General features: G+C 39.6%; 1 protein-coding gene across 1 annotated transcript in view; it reads right to left on the bottom strand.

Moving 5' to 3' along the window:
• Ca10 (carbonic anhydrase 10) overlaps nt 1-25,616 on the bottom strand; it is a 491,194-nt gene that overhangs the window by 394,373 nt on the left and 71,205 nt on the right. Inside the window, exon 2 of the mRNA XM_035448143.1 lies at nt 19,033-19,107. Coding sequence (XP_035304034.1) covers nt 19,033-19,107 — 75 coding nt within the window. The remainder of the gene's footprint in view (nt 1-19,032; nt 19,108-25,616) is intronic.

The raw sequence follows: 25,616 nt of genomic DNA, 5'->3' as shown, positions 1-25,616 counted from the left end.
GAAGATTCTAAGGACACATTGGAGAATAGTTAATTAACCTGGGTTGGAGGTAGTATCTCCATACTGGGGAATTGTGACTTACAAGCTTGGATGTTGAGCCCAAATTACAGATTGCTTTGGATACCAGCAGGGAAGTGTAGACAGTACCATGTAAGAAATGCAATGCCACTGAAAGGTTTTAATCAAGAAAGTAACAGGATGCTGCTGTGGTTTGAAACTGGGTTGCAGTGGAGAAAATGAGAAAAAAGGAGAAACATAAAAACAAGGCAGGAACATATACTAACTACTCTAAGTCGGAAATCAGAATGGTGTAGTTACAAGACAGGTGAAAGAAGTATTCTGGGGTTGTAGCCTGTAGGTTTCTGCAGTTTGGAATCTGCCTGGAGTTAGAAAGAGTCAAGGCCTAGAAGGCCAAAGGAGAAAGATATAATTCCACTCCTTCTTCCCATAGCCATTCAACATCCAGTTACACTGAACCCACTGGTAATGACACGTTGCTCACAGTGGTATCATGCTGGCATCCTTGAGTGTGAATTCTTGGGCCACACTGCTGGGTTTTACTTCCAACTCTGCCATTTACTGACCTTGGGTAACTCACTAATTCACATACCTCACTTGCAAAATGTACCTAATATTCGTAACTAATTCATGGGATGGCTGAGGGAAACAATCTGACCATTGGAAGTTACATTTGGCATAAAGGTTCATAAATGTTTGTTAACCAAAGCCTCATCACACTGACGAAGGCCTGTATTAGCATGAATTGTCACAGTGAGTGAAATTTTTGTCTCTATCCATATCCTAAGTGTTGCCTTTTGTATGTTATTCATTTCTCTGTGAGGTTCTGTTACTTGTGGTTCAGAGTATGAGTGGTACATGGAGAGAAGGTATACATCTTCTCAGACTTGTCCTGTCAATGTGATAGTTCCTCTTGAATGTTCATAATGGGAATATTAATATAGTTAGAACAGAAGGTTTGACTCTCCTTCCATCTAACTCTAATCTTCTATAACTCATCAACTCAGATGAAACACCAACTTAAAATTCAGCCTCAAATACTTACTACCACCTTTGCTCTTATTTATCCAGCTCTAGACAACACTATTGCTCACATATACTTGATTATAGTCTCCTATCTCATTGCCATTACCATTCTTCACTCTTAAACTTTTCCTTACAGTAGAATCCTATTGAAGAAATATGCGTATTTGCAGAAGAGACAACACCAGTGTCCCTTGTCAGGTAACAGGGTCTTTTGTTTGAAGTAGGAACAGTCAAGGATAACCAGACATACAAGGGAAATCAGCTGCAGAAAAGTTTAGCAAGGAAAAAAAGAAAAACACTACTTCAACTCGTGTGTGTGCATACAGAGTCTCTATGTGTGAATGAACATGTATATATGGGTTTGCTGGCCTGTGTGGGCATACGTGTGGAGGCCAGAGGCAACACTGGGTTGGCTTCCTTGATCATTTCTTTACCTTAGTTTTTGAGAAAGTTCTTTCACTGAACCTGAAGCCCTCCTTTCAGTTAGACAGGCTGGCCAGTGCTTCCTGGATCTGCCTGTCTCTGCTGCCCAGAACGGGGCACACACAGTGAGTCTGACTGTGGAGTGGGTTCTGGGGATACAAACTCAGGTACTCATGCTTGATCTGCAAGTACATTTCCTCAGCTTCTCAACTAGTATTCTTACAGTGATTTGGGGAAAACAACATATCTATGAAATAAGGAAATAATCATTTGACGACAAAGTAAGACAAGAACTTATATATGATATAAATATATTATAAATACAGTATGTAATATACATATATTACAAATATAATATATATTAAAATGAAGCCCACTTTGTAGACCAGGATGACCTCAAACCAGTAGAGATCCACCTGTTTCTGCCTCAGAGTGCTTGGATTAAAGGCATGCACCATCATGGGGGAAAAAAAAGAAGTCAAACTAAAAGAATAACTGAAATCCTTCACAATAGAATGACTATTGATGAAAGCCAGAGTATATGTACATGTATAGAAATTAAGTAAGACATTTCCTAGAACTCAGTAGAAAAAAACAGAATCAGAAGTTATAAGAGAAGAGAACAACACTGAATTGTGGGTAGAAATAAACAATAAAAGGATAAGAAGATAGAGACATATATTCCAAAACCTGTCTAGGATGACAAGACAAAAGGACAGAGAAAACAAAGAAATAATAGAAGAAAGTTTCCCTAGAGTGAATTGGATATTATACTGCTAAATAGTTAAGATCTAGAAAGTGTTTACATTTTTTTTCTGGCCATCTTTTTCTTACTGTTATAGTACTGTGGACCAATTAAAAAAAAAAAAAACTGTGTCCTGTTAAAACCCGGGATGTAAGCATTCTAAACACAAATAATAATAGCAAAATTGTTATACAGTTAGGCACACCCCAGTGACATCTCTAAACTTTCAGGGTAAAGATAACATCTTAAGCAAAGCTATTTTAAAATTAAAATAAAATATCTTAAAAACTAATATCCGGGTTAATATTTATTTTCAACAGCATCATATTTCTTATCTGGGACACTTTTTTGAGTTAATCATAGGGCAATGACAAGTAAAACCTAAAAAGCGGTTAATTTTGAAGCTACAATTCTGCTACAAGAAAAATTACCATTTAAGTGTCAGGTCAAGTGAAAAGTTCTTAGTCAGTACTCAACTGCCCAGATCTCCCACACACATACCCTTTCAGTAAAAACAAAACAAAATAACAAAAACCAAAACCCAAACCAAAAACACTAACTATGGAGTTTCAAAAATTTTTTTGGTTTTTCGAGACAGGGTTTCTCGGTGTAGCTTTGGAGCCTATCCTGGCACCCACTCTGGAGACCAGGCTGGCCTCGAACTCACAGAGATTTGCCTGCCTCTACCTCCCGAGTGCTGGGATTAAAGGCGGTGCACCACCAACACCCAGTGAGTTTCAAAAATTTTAAAGAAGGTTCAAGAGTACACTACCATAAATCAGGAAGAATAGAAATTATCCAGGAAACAAAGCACAAAAATAAAAACTACAAGGTGATGTGAAGCCTAGTAACAACTTAGAAATCCATTAGTCTGCACAGAAGCAGAGACATGTAAGAATGCCTCCAAGAAAACACAGCCGCCATAAAATGTGTGATTAAAATAGAGTATAAATCTACCACAATACTGATTACTGATATTTCGCAGAACAACATATTTGAAAAAGACATCATAGAAATCGCTTTATACTGATGAGGTGAAGGCATATTTCTTCCTGAATTAACCATAGATATATCTTCCTCCAGGAAAAACAAATATAAGAAATATTTGTTCTAAGTATAAAATGATTTAAAGAGGGAGCTTCTAGGCTATTGGCGTGGTGTTAGAATATTCTGGGAGGGAAAAGCAGAGTCTTCACAACGAAGGCACACAGCCTCAGATGCTTGTCAACAGGGTTTGCAAGTGGCTTGGCTTTACCCTGTGAAATTGGGGTGTTCAGCTGGGTGGCAGAAATATCCACAGGCCTAGGATACAGAGCTGTACCTGGTGTGGGAGATTTTCCAGGTCACATAAAACAAGTGAGCACGAGTCTAAGTCACAGGAAGAAGTGCTGAAAAACCATTAAAAAAAGGAGATGAGATGAGGAAACACAGACACTGCCGGCTGCAAAGGAGCCCTCCATTCTAGAAATGGTAGGTCTAGAAGTGTGCCCTATGTTTGAAAGGAAGGAGTGTCAAGAAAGGAATTCCAGATGATGAAAGTTCAGGCTGAGAAAGGGCCAAAGGCAGATACCGCTTCCTGGTTATAATGGAAAGAGATCTGTCGATGAGACTGTGGGAGGGTCTCTGTAGTAGGCTATCTATGTAGGTTCTCTGTCCAGTAGGTTTAGGGTAGCCACTCTGATTGAACATCAAGGCAGTTGTCATTTGAATTTATCTGACAGCTAGAGATGATGACTAGTTTTAAAACGATTTATTGTCCAGTTGCATTTCCTCTTTTGAGGACCATCTGCTCAGTTCATTAGCCCATTCATAGATTGGCAGTTCTTGTGGGGGTGGGTGGCGTTTTAGTTCTGCAGCATCTTATATGTTGTAGATATTAACCTCTTGTCTGAATTACACCTGCCAATAATATTCTGTCACCCTAGAGTCTGTCTTTCCGTTCTGTTGATGGTTTATTTTGCTGTGGTGGAACTTTTTAACTTTCATTTGTTCTCTCTTGTCAATTCTTAGGGGCATTTAGTTCAGTTTAGAAATTCTGTGCCTATATTCATGTCCTAAAGTATTCCCTCTATGTTGACTTTTAGAAGTTTCAGTATTTCTGATTTTAATTTAAGGGCTTTGATCCAGTTTGAGTTATTTATTTTCACACCTTTTTTATTTATTCTTTGAACATGTCATAGATGTATTCAATAGATCTTCATCGTATCCAATACTGATTCTCCCCCTGCAACTTCCCCTAGATCTCCCCAAGACATATTTAACCAAACTTTAAGTGTTTTTCTCTCTTTCTTTTTTTTCTTCATATAACTCACAGAGTCTAATTAGCATTGACCCTCTATGCACAGCTGTGGGGTCAAACACTGGGGAATAGGGAACCTACCATGGCCATACTCTCAGGGAAATAAGACTGTCTTCTTTCAACCATAAGACTCTCTTCTTTCAACCAACCCTCAACTCTGAATGGCTCCTGAGCTAAGGCTGGACCCTAGAAGAGTCCTTTCCCTGACCATGCTGCAATTAAAACTGACTTCATACTGTGCAGGTTGAATTAATGCTTGTTTGAGGTGAGAAATTTGCAACTGTTTTTTTTTTTTCTTTGTAGGAGAATGTCCAGTTTTGCCAACACTTGTTTGTTAAAAATGTAGTCTTTCCTCCCTACATGATTTTGACACTTCTGTCAAAAATTAGGTGTCCATAGCTTTTTTTATTTATCTCTAGGCATTTTAGTACAATCCACTGTTATCCATCTCTGTTTTGCTTCCAGTATCATGCTGTCATTATCAGTGTGGCTCTTTAGTATGGGTTGAGGGAAAGTCATGTGATGCCCCAGGCTTGCTCTTTCTGCTTAGAACTGCTTCGCCTATCCAGGATCCTCTGTGTTTCCACCTGAAATTTAGAGTTGTTTTGTACAGTTCTGTGAAGATTGTCCTTGGAATTTTTATGGTGATTGCATTGAATCTGTAGATGGCTTTTAGTGCAGACGAATAGCTGATGAAAGTGTACTACATATACACAAGGAAAAATGAAATTTGCCAGAAAATGGATTGAATTGGAAAACATATTAAGGGAGGTAACTCAGACTCAGACAGACAAGGGCTTTTGTTCTCTTTCCCATTGGATCCTAGACTCTAAACAGTTCAATATGCATATCCAGGTGAGAGTATCTTGGCTAAATCCCAGGAAACTAGAAAAGGGTCTATGAAACCGAACATAAAGAGGACTTCAGTGGGGGCATGGGAGGCGAGAAAGAAAATGGAACAAAGTACAAAGGGGACACACTGGAGTTGAGAGGGGTGCAATATGGAAAGGGAGCAAGGGGAAACCTAGGGTAGGGGATACACTGACAGAAATAAAAAGGTACTAAAACTCCATATGGAAATATAATACTCTGTAAGCTAATTTTTAAAAATTGCAGTGAGGGGAAAAGGTCTGACACTTGGCAAGAACTAGAGACCCAGTTCTGTTCACTGAGGGAGAGGAGAACTGGCAGGATAATTTGGATATGGTATGGAAAAATCATCAGTCACCAGGGGCCTTACAATGGATTGCTGAGGAGAAAGAAGGACTCCAATCCTAGCCATTAGCACATAACTATGTCATCACAAGCCACTCCAGATTGAGAAAGGAAGTTGGGTTACTCATATTGTCAAATGTCCAAGTAAGAATGACCCTCACTGGATGCTTGATGCATAGGAACTTTTGTTGCACAATTTGTCTTTTTGAGAATGTTATAGAATGCTAGATTACAGAGTTTACAAGCGTTACCCAGGCATGCTTCCTGGCTGGGGGTTATGGTCTTTCTGACTTTGTTTATCTTTCACCTGACATGAAGGCAACCTGAGGTTAAAGCATCCTGTTGAGTGCTTTGTAAACAGTCACATTATCACTCAACAACTCAGTGGGCACTATTTACTACCAGAGCACCACAGTACAGTTCAGTGAAGCCGAGTCTGTAGCTTGTGAAAGCAACTAGGGCATGCCTTTCAAATAGGCTTTACAAAAGGAGAGCTGATGGATTTTTGGGTATCTGAGAAGCCAGGACTTTGGGGCCACACCATGGTTATGAACCCATTAAACTTGATTTACAGAAACCAGGCACATTTAGTCCATGGTCATTAAACTGCCACAGCTCTACCTTGGGGTTTTAGTGAGAGGAAAGGTGCTGAGCCCAAGGCTGTATATAATGCCACACCTAAAATCTTTGACCTCAGAATAGATACTTCAAATACACTCCCACTAAGCAACACAATTATTTTCTGAAGTAAGCACACATAACCAGTCACAATAAAATAATCATTGCTCTTTATCTTTCCTTAGTTTCAGAACAATTTAAAAACACTTAGACAGTTCAGGTATTGTTCACAATAAAATATTCTGCATATGAATGGAAAGTTACAAAAGAAAAATATACATTGCTTTCTGTTTTAAGATAGAAGTACAATAAAAACTCAAAATAGTCACATGGGATGATACCACTGAAACAATAAAATAATTCTCATTCTTTCTGATTATAACTATAATAGTATTTTTGTATATTTTAAATCAAACAATTTAAATTCTGGAATATAAAAGACTATGGATGTGGAAATTAAAGCTGCTCTCCAGCCAGCCACCAAAATGGAACCTTTAGAAACTTGCTCTTGGAACAAACACAGGCAGCTGAGTCTCTATGTGTTGGAGACTCACTGGAAACCGAGGGTTCCTCCAATTATCTTCCAAAAAGGAAGCATGAGCACTTAAGGCATAAGTAACAAAACATGTGCTAATAAGAAGATTATACACATAGTACTTGAACTCAGCAGGGTATACAGTAACTGCTTAGAGCTTAGACTAACAAGAGACCTCGAGAGAGGAGATCTTATCACTGGAGTGTTTAGAATTTCCAGCACCTAAGGATACCAAAGTGTCAGTCAAACTTTAATCAGGCTTCATTATTTTGACTCAATTTTGTACAGACAGTGAACAGCCCTACTGCCTATACCCAGCATGCACCATTATTACTGTGCCTGTCTTGGCTTACCAGAGCCAATAGGCCCCAAATCTCCAGGAGTACATCTCAAGGAATTGCTTAGCTAGAACAACCTGTATTGAGTGGCCAGACATTACCTCGTGACATCAGGAAAGTTGTATGTCTCAGAAAAACACATGCAAAAGCCATCAGAATGGTTGCTTTTGTGATTGTTGTGAGAAAATACCTGTCCAAAGCAATGGAAGCAAAGGTTTATTTTGGCTCACCATTTAAGGACATATCCATCAAGGCACGGAAGGCATAGTGAGTAGGTGCATGAAACAAGTGGTCACATTGCATCCATAGTCAGCAAGCAGAAGGTAATGCTTGCTGGTTCAGTGGGCTTTCTCCTGTTTTCTAGGACCCAAGCCTACAGGATGGTGGTGCCCACATTTGACATGGATCTTTGAACCTCTGTGAACTCAGTCTAGAAAATATCTCATAAACAAGATCAGAGGTTTATCTATCAGGTGATCCCTGATTTTGGCAAGATGACAATCAATATTAACCATGGCAACCACCACGCAGGAGCACTCATTTAAAGCTAGGAATGCATCTACACAAACTTGTACTAACGTAAGTTTGGAGGTGTATGCATACGTTTGCTGAAGCTGTATCTCTATATACAATGTGCTATCTTTAGAATACATATTTAAGAAGTTCTCTGGAGTAGGAGGATGTATTAGGAACTCAATATAGTGTTAAACTGAGTATGACTCTTCTTTTCCCTTTCTGTGTACCTTTCTATGATTCAGCTATGAACTATGGCTACAAAGGCTCATGCATGGAAGCCTTGATCCCCTAAGCCAGTAGTAACATAGAGAGGTGATTGGATTATAACGGCATCAACTTCATCAATGGATTGATTCATTTATTAGTTCATTGATAAGTAGGATGGTGACATGTGGGCTCTTTTGCAAAAAGTGGATTGTTTTAAGTGTACTTTAGAAAGGTACATCTGTCTCTGGTTCCTTTTATTTCTCCTTCTTTCCCTTCCTCCCTTCTGCCTCTCTCTACTTTCTGGGCACTGTGAGATGAACAACACTCTCCCTCTCTTCCCTCCCCTGCCCTGTCTTTTCCTCCCTCCTCTCTATACCTCCCTCTTTCTCATTTCCACTCCCTTCTCCCTCTTTCCCTATTTTTATCTCTCTCTCCCTCCATCCTCTTTCCCTTCTTTCTGGCCACCATGAGACAAACAGCCCATTGCTACATGTTCTTGGTGTCATAAAGATCTTCCTAGTCACCGGCCTGTTGTGATGGAGTCAGGAGACCGTGAAGTACAACCTTCTAAACCAAGACTCAAAACAGATCTTTTAAAAATTGTCTGTATTTCGTCACAACAACAAACGCTGATTAAAAACACATGTCAATAGTTACAAGGAATACTTAGCTCTGACAATTCATTTTGCCTTTTACAAAAACATCTAAAATACAGTTGTCATTGTCTTTATTGTATAAATGAGTAAAACAAGACTCTGAGTGGTTTGGTGGTCTCCAAACATCATAGACTTGGTACTTGAAGCTCAATGTAAGAATCCAGTATCCTTTCTGTTATTCAGCTCTGAAGTGAGGTAATAATAGGCCCCACTTTAGATGGGGTGATAAATAGAAGTGCTTACTACTTGCAGAGAGGTTATCATCTGTTATTCAGTAGTGGTTCAGATTCCATTATGTTTCATACACCAGTGTTGCTCATTTTCACCTTGTCTACCTGGAATAGACCTTCACATTTGAAAAGTCCAGTCGCAGGAAAATTTGTTCATCTATGAAGCCTTCTCAAAGACAGAATTAGTTGTTTTCTCCTTTATGTGCTCAGTGGGTCCCATCACACACACTGCCTGCCTCCCATACTTTACCAGGCTAAATCATACATCTCTAAAGTCAATTGTACACACCTGAGACTAGAAGCTGCAGTTTATTCGAATTTGTATTCCTAGTGTCTAGAAAGGCGTGTAGCAGGCTCACAGTGCATTTTGAACAATAAGCATCTAATTTCTGGGATAAAAGGATGAAATTATTTGTAATTGAGGACCAGTCAATGTAGCATCACCTTTCCAGACAGAGAAGAATGTGCCCATTAAGTTCCTGCTTCCTCTTAGAGATAGATCAGGAATTCAGACACAATTACATCATTGACTACACTTCCAAACACCACTATGCAAAACATAAAATTACCCTGTACTGAAATCAATATTCTATTTCTTAATGCTGCTAATATCTTCCAAGATAATCATATATCACATTAGCAAACAGAAAATATTAGCAATAGAATGAATCTTTGGAAGCCATGCTGTTTAATAGCCTGATTTCATAAGTGAGAAAATCAAGATCTGGAGAGACAGTCTCACTTGATTTTTGTTTCATATTTGGTCAGTGTGAAAGGCAAGCCTGTATGCACTTTCTAACAGATTTTGGTCTTTCTATAATCTAAAGGGGGGATAGAAAAGCAAATGGAAGTATCACCCTGGGGAGAGTGGACTTGTGTGCTTACCCACCCAGTCCATGCAAATGGAACACATAATGGACAAAACAAGATCTCAGTTCTTGATTGCAATGACCACTTTCACAGATGTTGCATTCCTTTGACCACACACTATGCTGTAGCTTTTTGTCTCTTTGTTGTTGATTCCATATACTAGTCTGGAAAGAAATTAAAGCACAATTCTCCTCTTACACAGAAAACATCATGGATAATTCTAAAGCAAAGAAACTGATTTCCCAAAGCTCTATATCAGGAAGGCCTTTAGAGTAGTCTGGTTAGAGAGACACAGTACAAAGAACCTGTGTTCTAGAGCCAGCACCACCACTCACTACTCTTCCACCACGGTTAAACCTCTCATGAGTAAAGCATCACACAATCTCAAACTGAAGGGTGCTCTATCAAGTAACTATGCAGCACATGGCAAAACTAACAGTAAGGAACAGTAAGGAAACAATGAGTGGCTATTATTGCCCAGGTGAGACTAAGGAGACATTATGGCTATTTGAAAGGGGTACTCCAAATTGGACAGAAAGGGAATTTTGTTGCAAATATTGGGTATCTAAAACAACCTGTAAATCCGTTGATAACTGTATACTCAAGTTGGCATCTATGTTGTGAGAAAAGCATAGTGTACATTAACTTAGGACAAAAAGGGTACCTGAAATTTCTAGGATTATCATTGTAACATTTTGTGAAACTAAAATCTTCCAAAATAAAATGTTTTTTAAAAGATGACAATTATAGAAGGCTCCTCAAAGGTAATAGATGACATTCAAATGTTAGTTTATGCCTGGAGATAAAATAGATTTCTGATGAATTTTGAGGGGTTTAATCTGGCATGTTACTTATTTATTTAGTATTCTTAAATAGGAAACAATGGGAACCAAACTACATTCTGTCCAAGAAACAATGTTTTAATCACATTCTGACAGTCTGGGGTGGAGAGAAGCACAGTGTACTACTCCAGACCTGCTTCTACCACTCCACACTGAGTCAGAAATGTCACTTGTCTTACATTGTCTTATCTGGAAGAAAAATTATGAGAGTGCAAATGTGGTGTGGGTTGAAGGAAGTGACAATTCTACAAATACACATATGTGTGTGATCAGTAATTGTGCTTCCATGAGCTTTGGAGATGACATATCTAGAGACAGAATAATTGTCTTCCCAAGTATCCATACCCTAGTCCTCAAAACTTTGAGTGCATTACTTTAGATGACAAAAAGAGACTTCAGGGGTGTGATTCTATTAAGATCTTGTGATTCGTAGATTATTTCAAAGTTAAGTAGATGGACTAGATGCAATCAGGATGTTTTTAATTTTTTCCTTTTTGCTCGTTTGAGAAAGTATTGCTGTGTATGTAGTTCACCTCTCCTTGAACTCATGATCATCCTGCTGTGTTCTGAGTTCTGGGATTATAGGGACATGCCACCATGCCTAGCAAGAATTCATGTGAGAGGCAGGAGTTTCAGAGTCTAAGGAGGGATATAATAATAGAAGCTGGAAAAGGGGATGCAGGGGTCTCTAGAATGTTGGAAAGGATATTGCTTTCCTTCTTTTACTAGTTGCCTTCTTCAGATAGTCTTCAGTAAAAAAAAAAAAAAAAAGGAAAGCAATATCCTTTCCAAAGGTTATTATTTCTCCATTCAAGATTTGAAGATACTTTGTCAGAACATTGTTGAACAGATGTCCTTGTTGTATGAATGTGCTTCTTTTGGGTATATGCCTAAGAGTGAAATTGCTGGAATCAGTGGACTGATTCCCATTTCCTGAGGAATTGCCATAATGATTTGCAAAGTGGCTGTACAAGTTGGCACTCTCACCAGCAGTAGAGGAGTGTTCCCCTTTCTCCACATCCTCTCCAGCATAAACTGTCATTGGTGTTTTTGATTTTGGCCATTCTGACAGGAGTAAGGTGGTATCTCAGAGTTGCTTTAATTTGCATTTTCCTGATGGCTAAGGATGTTAAGCATTTTCTTATGTGTTTTTCAGCCATTTTAGATTCCTCTATTGAGAATTCTCTATTTAGTTCTGTACCCACTTTTTAATTGGATTACTTGGTGTTTTGGACTGAATGGGACTTTTTGATCTGATGGAATTTCACCCTTCTGATTCTATATGTGTTAAAAATGAATAAGTCTTACAGTTGTTAATAACACTCTCCATTGATTGAGTCTTCCACAGGAGCATTACTCTGAATAGGTCTGGTCTTCAATGAACTTCCTAAAGTTCCCAGGCAGAGATTCAAAGTGAGAGAGCTACCTTCTTGCTAGCTTTGGAGCAGCAGTCAATATGAAGGAGCAACCTTCTTGATCCTAAGCCCTCAGCCCTAGAAAGGAAGTAAACTCTTCCAAGTCCTTTAGGAGCATGGCTTTAGATGAGCATAAGTCAGAATGATGCCTTCAACACTGTGATCCTCACAGAGGACCCACCTAAGTCATACTCAGATTCTGACCCAAGCAATCTGTGTATTGATTATGTAAGTGGTGACAGTTAACATAACAATAGGAACCACTGCAGGTTCTGTTTACTACACGAGGAATTCTGGGGTATGTATGACCCAGGAGGCATCCTAGATCAGCAAGAACCTTGTCTTCTTGTTTGTTTACCTGCCTGCAATTGTTGAGGAAAGAAGAGCTATTTGTATCACTAGTGTCAAGCCTGAGACTTTTTTTAAACAAAGCGAACAAGCCCTTTGCAAAGCGCAGTTAATTAGACTCCAGTATGCTGCTACCACAGGTGGTTGGAGATAATTACATTCATCTAATAGCCTTGAGATTTAAAGACTACCCAGCAAGGAAATACTGGAAAATAGTGTTCTGGGGGAGTTTACTGTCCAAGATGAGCCATTTGTAGTTGCTTTTAGAGAAAGCATATAGGATGGCATAGTGAGCTAATGACACCTTTTAGCTCCAGTCCTGATCACAAATATTACCAGTAGCAACAAGTTCTTCTGCTGATTGCCTGATGGCCAAAGACTCAGTTTCAGGATCTTGTGGTGATTTCCATCTCTCCAGAGAGAAGCGATGGCTCATAACTGTTTCTCTGTTCTCCAGTTACTCCCAGGATCTCTATTCAAATATTAAATATGGTCTTTAAGCCTTTCCTTGAGTCAGTGCCTGGCCACAACCACTATCAAAGCACCGGGCCTCTGTCACTTCACACTTACCAGGGTGACCTTTTTTCTGTTCCTCATGTATGTCTTGTTCATGATTGCCATCACACAGACTTTACTGCCTGGAGTGATTCTCTAAGTCCATTTATGAGACGAGTAGTGTCCTGGCTAACTTCTGGTCCTGGCTTGCTGTGGCTTTGCAGGCAGGCACTTCTTGTTTTTTTGTTTTTTAGATTATTTTGACCCCCAGCCATAAAATTATTTTGTTGTTAGTTCATACATGTAATTCTTGCTTGTGTTATGAATTGTCATAGAAATCTCTGATACACAGGATATCTGATACGAGACCACCAAAAGGGTTGTGACCCAAAGGTTGGGAAGCCCTGCCTTAAAACATGCAGTGTTGGGCCAGCAAGAAGGCTCCACAGGTGAAGTACTTACTATGCAGGCCTGATGATCCCACTTTGATACTCACAACCCACATAAAAGTACAAGGCTAGAACTGGCTCCACTAAATTGTTTGTGTCAACACATGTCTGGTGACACACACATATGCCTGTAGTCATGTTTCTTAGACACATAATAAAATTGAGAAAACAGTGATTTCCCTTTGTATTCTGCAATGTAGTTTATACTGCTACCTATCATTACTATTATTTTTATTATTATTATTATATTCATCACTTCAAAGGCTGAGGGACCTCTGTCTGTAGAGTTAGGCCTTTTTAAATCTTTTTCGTTCTTATGTGTCTGTTCTAACCCAAGTCAACTTAGCAGATGTGGAGTGTCTGCTGTAGGGAAGGCCTGTGCTACATCCTAAAGGTGAAGGACACAAGAGGAGAGGAGAAGCCTTGTCCTGGGGATCTTCCCTGTCCCTGTCTTGTCTCCAGTCACCTCTTTTCACTTGAATTCTGCAATACTGTCAACCTCTTCCTTTTCTCTTCAGCGCCTTCAGTTTCTAGAGTATCATCGGATGCATCACTTCATGATCAGAGTCCCTGTTGCTCTCTAGTCCTGATGACCAGAGCATCAAGGCTCCCAAGCCTTTGTCTTTCTCACTTCTCTTCCTGAGATTCCATTTCTCTTCCTCCCCTGTAGAGAGCTACTGATCCTCAGTCCCTGGCTCTCCTGGGATTTCCTCCTTTCCTTCTCAGTCAGATGGTAGCTCCCAAGCACTTTTGAGAGGAGTCCTGGAAAAACTGTAAGATAGCAGACATTTATCTGTCTTTCTCCCACTGCCTCCAGAGATTGAGATCATGGTAAGCTCTTTAGAATCATATCTCAGGGCCAAATATAACTTTTTGTCCAGGGAGGTCAAGGGAGAGAGCATGCTGGATCAATGTGCTGAGAGGCTCAGCCTAGGGACTTGGGGTGAGCCTTAGCAGGTGACAGAATCTAAGAGGGATTTTCACCTTCTCCAGAGCTTCATAAATTTGGGAAAATACCTAATCCATGGGTTGTGAAGGGAAGTAAGCCCAGATCATTTTTTTAGGCTGAAAAAGAGTCTTCCCTTGTGAACTTATCATATGAAGCAAATATTGAGGTGTCCAGTGGTTGTATATTATTTTTAGCAAGTGACTCCCCTATTATGTTGAAAACCCCAGAAGTTATACATTATCTTTTTATGCTGGAACATTCCATTGCATAATGTCTCCTTCTAAGAAAAGATGCTAATTTTTTGTAACATAAGTTGTGGTAATATATTATTTTTGATTTTTTGAATCTTGCTTGAGGATTCAGAAAGAAAACTCGTGTACAAGTCACAGAAGCCAGGCACACATCTTTAGTCCCAGCAGCCTGTAGCTAGGAGGCAGTGGTACACACCTTTAATTCTAGGACTCAGGATTAAGAGGCAGACAGATCTCTGTACGTCCAAGGCTACCCAGATCTACACAAGATTGATCCAGTCCTAAAGAGAAAAATCTCACACAAAGACAATCTCAGCACCTGGGATCACATACCTTTAATCCCAGCACTAGGGAGGCATATAAAACAGGAGTAAGGTCTCAGCATCAGGCATTCATTCTTAAACCATACTGAAGATAAGAGGCATTTATTCTGCAGTTACATTGAGAATAGAACACCCCAGACCTTTTAGAGGTAAGGGTGGCTGCTTTGCTTCCCTGATCTTCAGATTGAACCCCAATATCTGTCTCTGGGTCTTTTATTTTTTATGTTACAGTAAGTAGAACATGGATAGACAGTGTTTGGCACATATTCCAGAAGTGTGTTAAAGACATTTGTGTATTTACACTAAATTTAAAATGTGTTATATATGTGTGATATATTTATAACACACATTTTTATTATTTAATAAATATAATTTAAATGGTACTAAACAAACTTTCTGCTAATTCCCCAACAGCATATTGAGCTAATACTGTTTTTTTCTGTATGAACATATATATTTTATTTATTTTGATCTTGTTATTTAACAGTTTCACACATTTATGCAATGAAATTTAGTCTTTTCGTCAGCCATTCCTCTCTCAACCACTTTCCCTCGCATTGTAGTCCTTCTTTCCAGAAACTCCCTCTCCCAATCTTTTCATCTTCCTTTTGTGTGTGCCTCACTAAGTTTAATAAGAGTTAGTTGCTGAGGGTGGGTGGGAGGTTACTGAGTGGAGCTATGCAAACTTATCTGTCACTACACCACTGAAGAAAAATGACACCCCCTCCCCCAACAAACTTTAACTGCCTATAGTTTGAGCCCATCCACATTTCATCATGGATGGTGGAAGGGGCCATAGTCTTTATTTTATAGTCATTTTTTTAGAAGTTTGCCATCTGTATTAAATCATTTGGTCAAAAAGATAATTGTGTCTGTCTGTTATCTTCAGTGGAATGTAGTTAATGTCTCTGACAGGAGTCACAGTTTACCAGAATTCCACATTGACTGGTCCTCCACCACTTAGAAATATATTATCATTCTCTCCCTTCCAGAAGTGGTGTCTAAAGCCTATGCAGTGGACAAAAGTACTTTACTTGGGCCTGCATAAACCATGCATTTTGACCTCTTCAGTAAGTCTCCCTAGGTACTGAGCTTTGGACTGGCAGTATCCACCAAACTAAGGCGGTGTGGATTTCACTCTTCTTTGTCTGTATTGTCAGATATTCCTTATATTCTCCCCCTTGGGAGACACTGAACATTATAAACCCTTCTTAGCTTCCTTCTCTCCTTCAGCCTTGGACACGTGAATCTGGAAAACTGCTTTGCACAGAAAGTAACAGAGAGTGAGAAAGAAGTTTATAATCTCACTGAACAAGATGAATGGTGAGGCAGTTCCGTGGCTAATTAAAACTTCAGGTGGTCCATAAAATATAAGGGTATTATGGGACCAAGCAAGATTTCATAGCAGGCAAAAGCACTTGCTTGAGAATTTGACGATCTAAGCTCAATCCCCAGAAACTCTGGTGGAAGGGGGAACCAATTTCTAAAATTTTTCTTTGTCCTCCATATATGCGCCACATAGCATGTGTGTGTCCAATATACATATGCCCCCTTTCTCACACACACATACACCCTGCACACACTATAATAAGAAAATAGCTTAAATAATAAGAGGGATTCTTCCCATATTTCCATTCTGCTGTCTTCAGTGTGGCTTGTGGCTTTAGCACTCAAGCTTATTCAGCAGACTTCCTTTCACACCACGCCCTGGGACAGAACCACTAATCGTGTGTGTGCTGATCAGTTGTCTAGAGAAAGAGAACTAATGAAATAGGGAAGGAGAGATATGGGAGGAGAGAGAAAGAGTGAGAGAGAGTGTGAGAGAGAGACAGAGAGACAGAGAGAGAGAGAGAGAGAGAGACAGAGAGAGAGAGAGAGAGACAGAGAGAGAGAGAGACAGAGAGAGAGAGAGAGACCAGGGCATTTCTCCCCAAATGTCTGGTAGCATGCTCTAGTCATTACATAAATTAGTTATGACAATGATGCTGGCAAAAAAAGAGAACAACAAGGAAATCACCGTTGTTGTTGTAGATATTAGCTGTGTGGAGGATGAATAGTCAAACAAAATCTGGGCTTTGCCTGCCAAACAGAGCCTGCTGAGGGTAAGGATATGGAAGGCATGCATTGAGCTTTTCAATACATGCACACCACATAGGCTGAATCGCAAGACTCTACACCATCATCAGCCTTGTGACAGCCCTGGTTCTCTGGAGCCATGCCTTTATGGTCTATCTCACTTTTTAGATGTTTGGTTCAGTTTGAGCAAGAGCTACGTGCCAGTTCCTCTTTATCAGCCCCAAACAAGGTGCTTCTACATCAGGGATGTGTTGCCTAAACTGGCCAAAGTAGACATTCTGGCACCAAATTAACCTTTCTCTTGCCACTGTGGCCTTCATGTGTTTCTCTCCAACACACGTTCTATAGCTACAACTTGTATACAAAACCAGGCTGGAAATGAAGAAAAGTAAAACGCTTCAGTCAGTATCAAAGGAAGGCTAAAAATTCTTATTCATGGTTACCTTGAAAGCATAAAACAAATCAAACTAGGGTTGTGGACATATACTAAAAGGTTATAAAAATAAAACAAAACAAGTTGTATAAATCAAAGAGGCAAAATGTTACAGAAACACACGTTGCTGTCTAAGGTTATGTCAATCACGGAGGTAGATGTAATTTAGAAACCAGGGACTCTACTCGGTTGCTCCAATTCCATACTCACAGGTACAAAGAATATGATGATTACTATAACTCCTGAGCTATCATGAGTATAAAAACAGTTTCTCTTGACAAAATATAAATCTTTTATATCGTAGAGAGGGATGCACCGACTATAAATAACAAGTGACAGGTATTGATACCTATTTAAATAGACATAGTGCATGTAACTTACATGATTGCTATTAGAAACCTGGCCACTCGTGGGTGAATTAAATTCATTCACTGTGCACACTGGGCTAAAGAACAATTTGCCGTGTGCCACAGCATATTTGTGAAGTTAGGAATGTAGACCTCTGAGGCTCTCTAGAAGCCAGCTGGCTTTTTCCTGAGTCACTCACTCTCCTTTACCATGTGTGTCTTCCTCCATTGAAACAGCCCCAGAAATACTTATTGTTGTCCCATGACAGAAATGAAAACGGAAGTGCTGAAAGGAATTTTACAAGTTCCTTCTCTTTGTCCAGCTTGTATGAAAAGCTCTACAGAAGAAATAGAAACATAAAAAGACAGAGCAGTCAAGAATGAACTGGATGACCTGGGACACCTCACATTTTACCTGTCACCAAGTTCAGAACCCTCTGCTGGTTCTTTTTATCTTCTGTTCTCAGTACCAAGGACGAGTGGGGACCATACACTGAAGCACTTGAGAGCGTCCTTTCTGTCTCTCTCACATCTAGTAAGTTAAAAATACTGTGGAATATGTTGCCCTTCCATGTCTTTTTTTCTTTAAACTCTCACTCTTTCCTTTGCTTTTCTCCCTTATGAAGTCTTGCGGTGGGTTATGATTTTTATAGTTAATACCAGATTATGAATTCCACTTATTATGTAGAGAATAGCATCATTACCAGTAAGGGAAGCGAGAGAGAGACAGGGCCCTCTGCTCTTCTTCTCAAGTTGAGTCATGGTGTTTCTGGCTGTAGCCTGCTTTTGGTTCTCAGTCTACTGGACCACATGCTGACAATATCCACACATGACCTGTTATTTTTAGATGGTGCTTGGCCTGATCTACTGAGTCTTGAGCATGGATGCTGCTGCAATGACATCAGTGACAGCATGCATCCCAGCAAGCTTCATAGCCATGGTCAGTCTGCTCAAATTTCCTTAGCAATGTTTTATTAATGTTAAGAACAGTCCTTCCTCACATAACCAAGTGTGGGGAGATGGTCTCTGCTCTCACTCTTCTATCCTTCCTCTCTCTAGAGGACGCTCCTATTGATGGAAGAACCTGAGGATTACATGTTTACACAGAAAAATAAGCTGTTATGCATAATAAGCCTTCTCTTAATGTAATATTCTACCAGTGCTGGAGTTAGAGACTCTTTGACATTCACCACACATGTCAGGCCATGCAGACAATGTGACATTGAAGAAATAACACCAGTGTTCATCCAAATCCTGTTTTTTTTAAATTATTATTTTACTAGTACATAGGGGTTTGAGGTACTGTGTGATAAACTGACGAATGTGGTGTTGAGTATTTCTTCTGTTTCCTTAAAAATGCTTAAGGAACAAAGTTAGTTGAAATAAATAGAAATAAACATGTTTTTACCTGGAACAAAGCTTCCCTGGACCACCTCCTTGTACGCCCACCAGCCTTCATGGATTTTTGGTGAATTCTGTTGAGCTAAAGGAGAAAATAAAAAAAAAAAAACAAGAAGGTAGATTAAGGTGTGATACAGGAACCTCATTCTAACTGGTAAGCAAAAATAGTAACTACCCATGACATCACCTTTTACTACTTCAAAGACACAGTCATTAAGAATCCCCTCTTTGTTTAATCCTTCAAATGTACCACTAGCATGTAAATTTCTTGTCATCTTTTTTATCATGATTTGGATATTTTACAATTTTTATTTAAATGAATTTTCATACAATATGTTTTGATCATATTCTTTCCCTTTCCCCCAACTCCTCCAAGATCCCCTACACCTCCCTATGTATTCAACATGATGTTCTCTCTCTCTCTCTCTCTCTCTCTCTCTCTCTCTCTCTCTGTATCAATAAGAAAAATAACAACAACAAAAGTCTCCCAAACTCATTGTAGGATTGTAGGTGCTTCCCTAAAGCTATGCATACAGTTGAAAAGGATGATATCCCTCAAAACAGAAGGGTCTATCTTCTTAGATCTAGGGCATAGGAGTAACTGTGCTTTTCTGTTAGAACCTCCAGACAAGCTTTCAAGGTATTGGGATATTTTATAGCAGTAAAAAGACTATGATTATGTATTAGTTTATTTAACTAACCTCTTTGTGACTTCTACACACGCATAGACACACATACATACACAGACATACATACACAAACACCACTTGCTGAACTCATGTGCATACAAATATCAAAGTGTGTAAAAAAAGTGTTTTTTAAAAAAACTACATTCATATTTTAGTTCTCAGTTATATTGAAGGAGACTCAGATGCACCCAAACCTGTAATTTGTTTTAGCTAAACCAAACATTAAGCCTCTACTCATTGTCTTAGTTTTATGTAACCTCCCTTTTAAAAATCCCAGCTTTGAGCTGCATCATTCTGTGTTACAAAGGATGGGCACGGGACATTGGGTTCGAAAACAAGGCTTTGTGTAGACAAGGGACTTGCTAAATCCCTCTTGGTTCCAGATGCATTTGTAATGTTTTTCTCTGCCTATGAGACTGGAAACTTGCAGCTGGTAGCACTATGGTTGAAGGATAGTTATTGACATAAGACAAATAAAAGAGAAGTCCAACCTGAAATTGACAGTGGGGTTCCGGATTTTAGACACACACCGAAAAGCAACAAAGAACTGATTGGAAGATTTGGAATGTCATCAGTTACAAGCGACTCAGCCCAAATCTAGGGAGTGGATACAGTGACATGCACAGGCTTTTCTGTCACTCTGAAATCCCATATGTTATAGAGTCCAAATGTTTCCATTGCACTCGAAGTCCCTAAAGGTATGGCCAGCTCCAGAAAACAGATGGAGAAATCACTAAGTAGATGGACAAAGATCATTTCTCTGTGCTGAGAAAAATTGGTTACAATTCAGAAAGCATTTTGGTGTCTTTTTCTCTGAGCATTGGCACTGCATGAGATACTCCTTCCTTCTCTTCCTCAATACATTGACGGGTCACTGCCACACGAGCAAGAGGAGATTCCAAAGGCTTAATTCATGATGTTAATATAGATAATACATAATACAAACAAGCCTAATGACCTTCCCCCCAAACACTTTGTAACACTTAGGTGGGTGCAGATTAAATATAATTCACAGATATACATACTATTAAAACAAATCATGACTAAACCTTAACATTTTACTAAATGAAACTCGATCTGGACCTTGCTGGTCCTGTAGCTAGCCTGGAAAAGACGTGCATTCCTGCAAGCTTTAAAGCACTGGATGTGAACTCCATCTGCCAACTTTGGATCAAAAAAAAATTCAGGAACGTTTTCCTTATCTCAGACAGGAATTTCTCAGTCTTATCAAAACTTACACATGGTTTATCAGATTAAGACTCTTGAGAATGTAAATAAAAATCATAGCCTCCTTTATTTTTCTGAGAGCCAGTTGTTGGGTATGGTCTTGGATATGTTTCATCATTTAAATGATGATCCATTGGGTGGACTCAACAATTTGCATTTTATGTATCTTTTTACCAAGCTACTTTACAAACTTGTTTTTAATTTATGTTTCTGTATGACACCTATGTGTTTGAACATGAAGACCAGAAGAGGGCATCAGAGCACATGGAGCTGGAGTTATAGATGGCAGGAAGCTACCTGATATGTGTGCTGGGAACTGAACTCACACACTGTAGAAAATCAGTAAGCACCCTTAAACCACCAATTTATCTCTCCAGTTTTAAGCTGCAATATGTATGCTATATATCAACAAAATTGTTTTAAATAGTATATTCTGATCATGTCTTTGTCTTTCTTCTAAATCCACTGAGGTCCTTCCCTTCCAGATTTATGCTAACCATCTCTCTCATAAACAAACATTAAAAAGTGAAAGCAAAAGAAAAACATAAAAACAAATAAGACCAAGCACACACACACACACACACACACACACACACACACACACACACACACAAGCACACAGAGGGGGGGGCAGGAAGGGAGGAAAGGAGGAACAGAAAGAAAAAGAGAGATATTGATAATGTGCAGAGTGAAAGACTTTAGATCACTCAGTCTAAATGAGATGTCTTCCTCAAACCCCTTCCATCAAAGTTCAGGGATCTATGATGAAGAGAAGGTGGAAAGATTCTAAGAGCCAGAAGTTTCAAATGACTCCAAGGACACCATGTCTTTGGAATACAAGAAGACTGATGCACAAACAAACAAACACCACCAACAACAATGAAAAACCAGTTCACAATAAACAAACAAACAAACAAACAAAAACCATGGAGTTAATTTGTGTTGGTCAGTTACTGAGCATGGGTTCTGCCATGGAGTGTGGTTGATATCCCCAGAGGCACTCCATTTGAGAAAACTGATTTTCCTTTTGCCAAAAATATCAATTGCAAATAGCTTATTTTAGGGTTGGGACCCTGTGTCCACTTCCCTCTCTCAGTGCTGGGACCCCAACTACCTTAAGCCTCTGCATGTCTTTTGCTTGCTGCAACAGTCTCTGTCAATTCATATGTGCATCAGTTCTGTTGTTTGCAGAAGGCACTGCCTCTTTGGAGTCATCCATAACTTCTGGCTATTAAATATTTCCTCCTCCTCCTCTTCCTCATAGCTCCCTGAGCTCTGAAGGGAGGGATTTGATGAAGGATCTCACTTAGGACCAAGTGCTCCAAAGTCTCTCACTGTCTCTGCACATTATCCATCTGTGTGTCTCTGTTTTAATTCCCATCTATTGCAAGAGGAAACATCTCTGATGAGAGTTGACTGAGGCACTGATGTGAGCCCCAATCTAGTAGATGTAGTACCCCCAACATTTTGTTAGAGTATTTGCACCTATTTCAAAAATTCAAAAGAAAACTTTAACTATGTCACAATCAACAAATTAAAGAAATACAATTTATCACAATACTGTGTGATACATATCACAATATGTGAAAGCTCAGATATACTCTAAAGCATCGATTAGCAAATGAACTCTTACTAGGAAGGCATGTGTAGTGCTCAAGACCCAAGAATGGTTTTGCATTTGTAAGTGCTTGAAAAAAATCATACAATAGCAGTAACTTCTGATATGAAAACTATATAAAATTTAAACTTCAAACTGGCACCCACATTCATAGGGCTTGGTTCCGTGCTGGTTCCCCAGCTTTACGACTTGGGTCCCTGTGCTCTCACTATGTTAGGCCATCTGTTTCTGTAGGTTTCTCCAGCACAGTCTTGACTCTTTTGCTCATCCCTCCTCCCTCTCTACAACTGGATTCCAGGATTATGGCTCAGTGCTTAGCTGTGGGTGCCTGTTTCTGCTTCCATCAGCTACTGGATGAAGGCTCTAGGATGGCAATTAAGGTAGTCATCAATCTCATTATAGGGGAAGGGTATCAAAGGCAGCCTCTCCACTACTGCCAAGATTCTCAATTGGGGTCATCTTTGTGGATATTTGAACATTTCCCTAGTGCCAGATTTATCTTTAAACCTATACTGGCTCCTTCTATTAAGGTATATCTTTTCTTGGTCTCCTCTATTCCTCCCCTGTCTCAGTCTTCCTGATCCCTCTTGTTCTTCTCCCCTTCTCTTTTCCTACCTCCAACCCCCCTCTCCCTGTGCTCCCAATTTGCTCCCAATTTCCCCTTCTTCATGGGACCATGTATTTCTCTCTATGGGACCTCTAACAGTGGAACCAGTATTTATCCCTAGTGCACAAATGGACTTTGGAGCCGATTCCCTATGGAGGGATACTATTTCAGCCCAGATACATGGAGGAGGGCCTAGGCCCTCCCCCAAATGATGTGACAGACTTTGATGATCCTCCATGAAGGCCTCACTATCCTTGGGGAGCTGGTGTGGGGTGGATTGTAGGGGTTGGTGGGGGGCATGGGAGGAAGGGAGGGAGAGGGACCTGGGAGGATTGATATGTAAAACGATCCTTTTTAAAGACAAAAAGAAATTAAAAAAAATTAAACTTCAATGTTCACAAATCATTTTGGCTCACTGTGTTCATTTGCTTATACATTACCCACCAGTTCCTTTCTTTGGAAGTACCATGTCTAATAAGCAGTAAGGGAAGTCGTTTGGCTCAAGAACACTGAAATGTTTCCTCTATTATACTGTGCTAAAAAAAAAGTGGTGGCAGTTAATTTACACATATAAAATTCAAAAAAAAGAAAATCAACATAATGAATGTAACAGTTTAATTGCAGTTGTAATTCCATGAGAAAATTACAGGGAACACAGTGTATAATAAAATATTGTATACTTCAACATGTATACAGTTGGGCACGACACTCTTGAACATAAAATGAAGAAATTTGATGCTGGATTGAAGCATGTATAAATAATATTGAAGTGTTGTGTAGGAGGTTTCAGAGTCACAGCCTTGCTGACAGAAGTAATTTTCCAAAATAATGAAGAATACACTTTTCCTTTATTTATGGGCATTTGTGTTGTTAATGAACAAGGGTTAGTAAAAGTCTGTAAGAGATAATTTGTGTTCACATGCAAAGTGGAGCTTGTGGGTTCAGAAATATAAAACATTTCCCACTCACTTGAATATCTGCTGGGACACAGGATCATTTATCATTATTTGGAACTGTCTAACATACTAGAGAGCACATAGTGTCTATGCCGCCACCAAACCCCCTCTTTTGTTGGAGCTAATTGCACCTTTTTCATTATAGCACTCTCAAGAGCCCTCATTAATTTCCAAAATATTTCTCTAGGAATGGTGACACCCTGTTGACAGTATCTGACCTATGGGACTATTTATAACATTATTTGTGTCTTCTAAATGAGCTCAACTGAAGTATTATATTGAATGCTAAGCAGAGGACGATGTTTTATCTACATAGATGAAAGAGACACATCTTACAAAGGGAGAGGATGGCAGCCAATACCCATGCACATCCTTACTCAGGGAGATAGAATCGTTAAGGAATAACACGAGGACAGCGAAAGAGAAGTCATCCCCCAGGTGGGCGACTGAAGAAAGGAACTAAACTTTGAGCAGAAGAGAGAATAAAACATATGCACAGACAAAGAAAGGAGAACAAAACAGAGTCCAGCAGCTCAGCATGAAGTGGGAGTGCTTAGCTCCAATACAGAATACCACTGCGGTGGCCTGAGATGATAGCTAAAGACAGAGAGGGGGCCTCAGGACACATGTATGCACTATATACTTTGAGCGTTATACAGTCTAGCAAGGAAAATGAGGTGGAGGAAGTGGTGCTTAGGGACAAAAACCATATGGCAGAGAACAAAAGTGTGTGTGTGTGGGGGGAACCCAAATCATAGTTAATGATGGACTCATCACTATACAGAATTTCAGTGCAGTCAGAAAGGAATCTTGAGATCCATGTACCACAAAGTGCCAGGGACAGCCTCTCCCCTTGGCAGTCAACTGGAAGAGTGTCAAGAAGTCAAATGAAAAACTCACTGGGTGAATGGCTAATCGACTTTAGAGATGAAGGCCCTTTTTTGCATATCCCACCCTGGCCAACCACGGGCAGGTGTCAGGGAACTGAATTCTGAGGTGTGACCTGCAAAACTCCTCTAGCTACAAGGGAGAATCTTTGAGTCAGAACTCCATGGGGTGTCCCACAAAGTAGAAGTCTGATCTGAGCCATAGACTGAGCTACACCAGTGTAGAGAAACTACACCTCATCCCTACCACAACCTAGTCCCAGGCAACATTGTAAATACTCCCATTGAAAGAATATGGTGAGTTAAAAAAATCTAATCAATGACCCAATGCTCTTAGGACTTTTTTTCCTTCCAATGGGTTGCCTTGTCCAGCCTCAATAGGAGGGCTTTTGTCTTACTGTATCCTGTTTTGTTCTGTTTGGCTGTATTCTCTTGGAGGCCTACTCTTTTCTGGAGAAATGGAAGTGGAGTGGATCTGGGGGAGAGGGGAGGTGGTGAGGCATTGAGAAGAGTGGAGGGGGAAATGTGGTTGGGATGTATTGTACGAGAGAAGAATCTTTTTTCCATAAATAAACTCATAAGTTTTATGTAGACACACAAGAAACAT

This window comes from Cricetulus griseus, chromosome 7, assembly GCF_003668045.3.
Source record: "Cricetulus griseus strain 17A/GY chromosome 7, alternate assembly CriGri-PICRH-1.0, whole genome shotgun sequence".
NCBI lineage: Eukaryota > Metazoa > Chordata > Mammalia > Rodentia > Cricetidae > Cricetulus > Cricetulus griseus.
The sequence above is the reverse complement of the archived record's forward strand: the minus strand, read 5'-3'. Positions and strand labels throughout refer to the sequence as shown.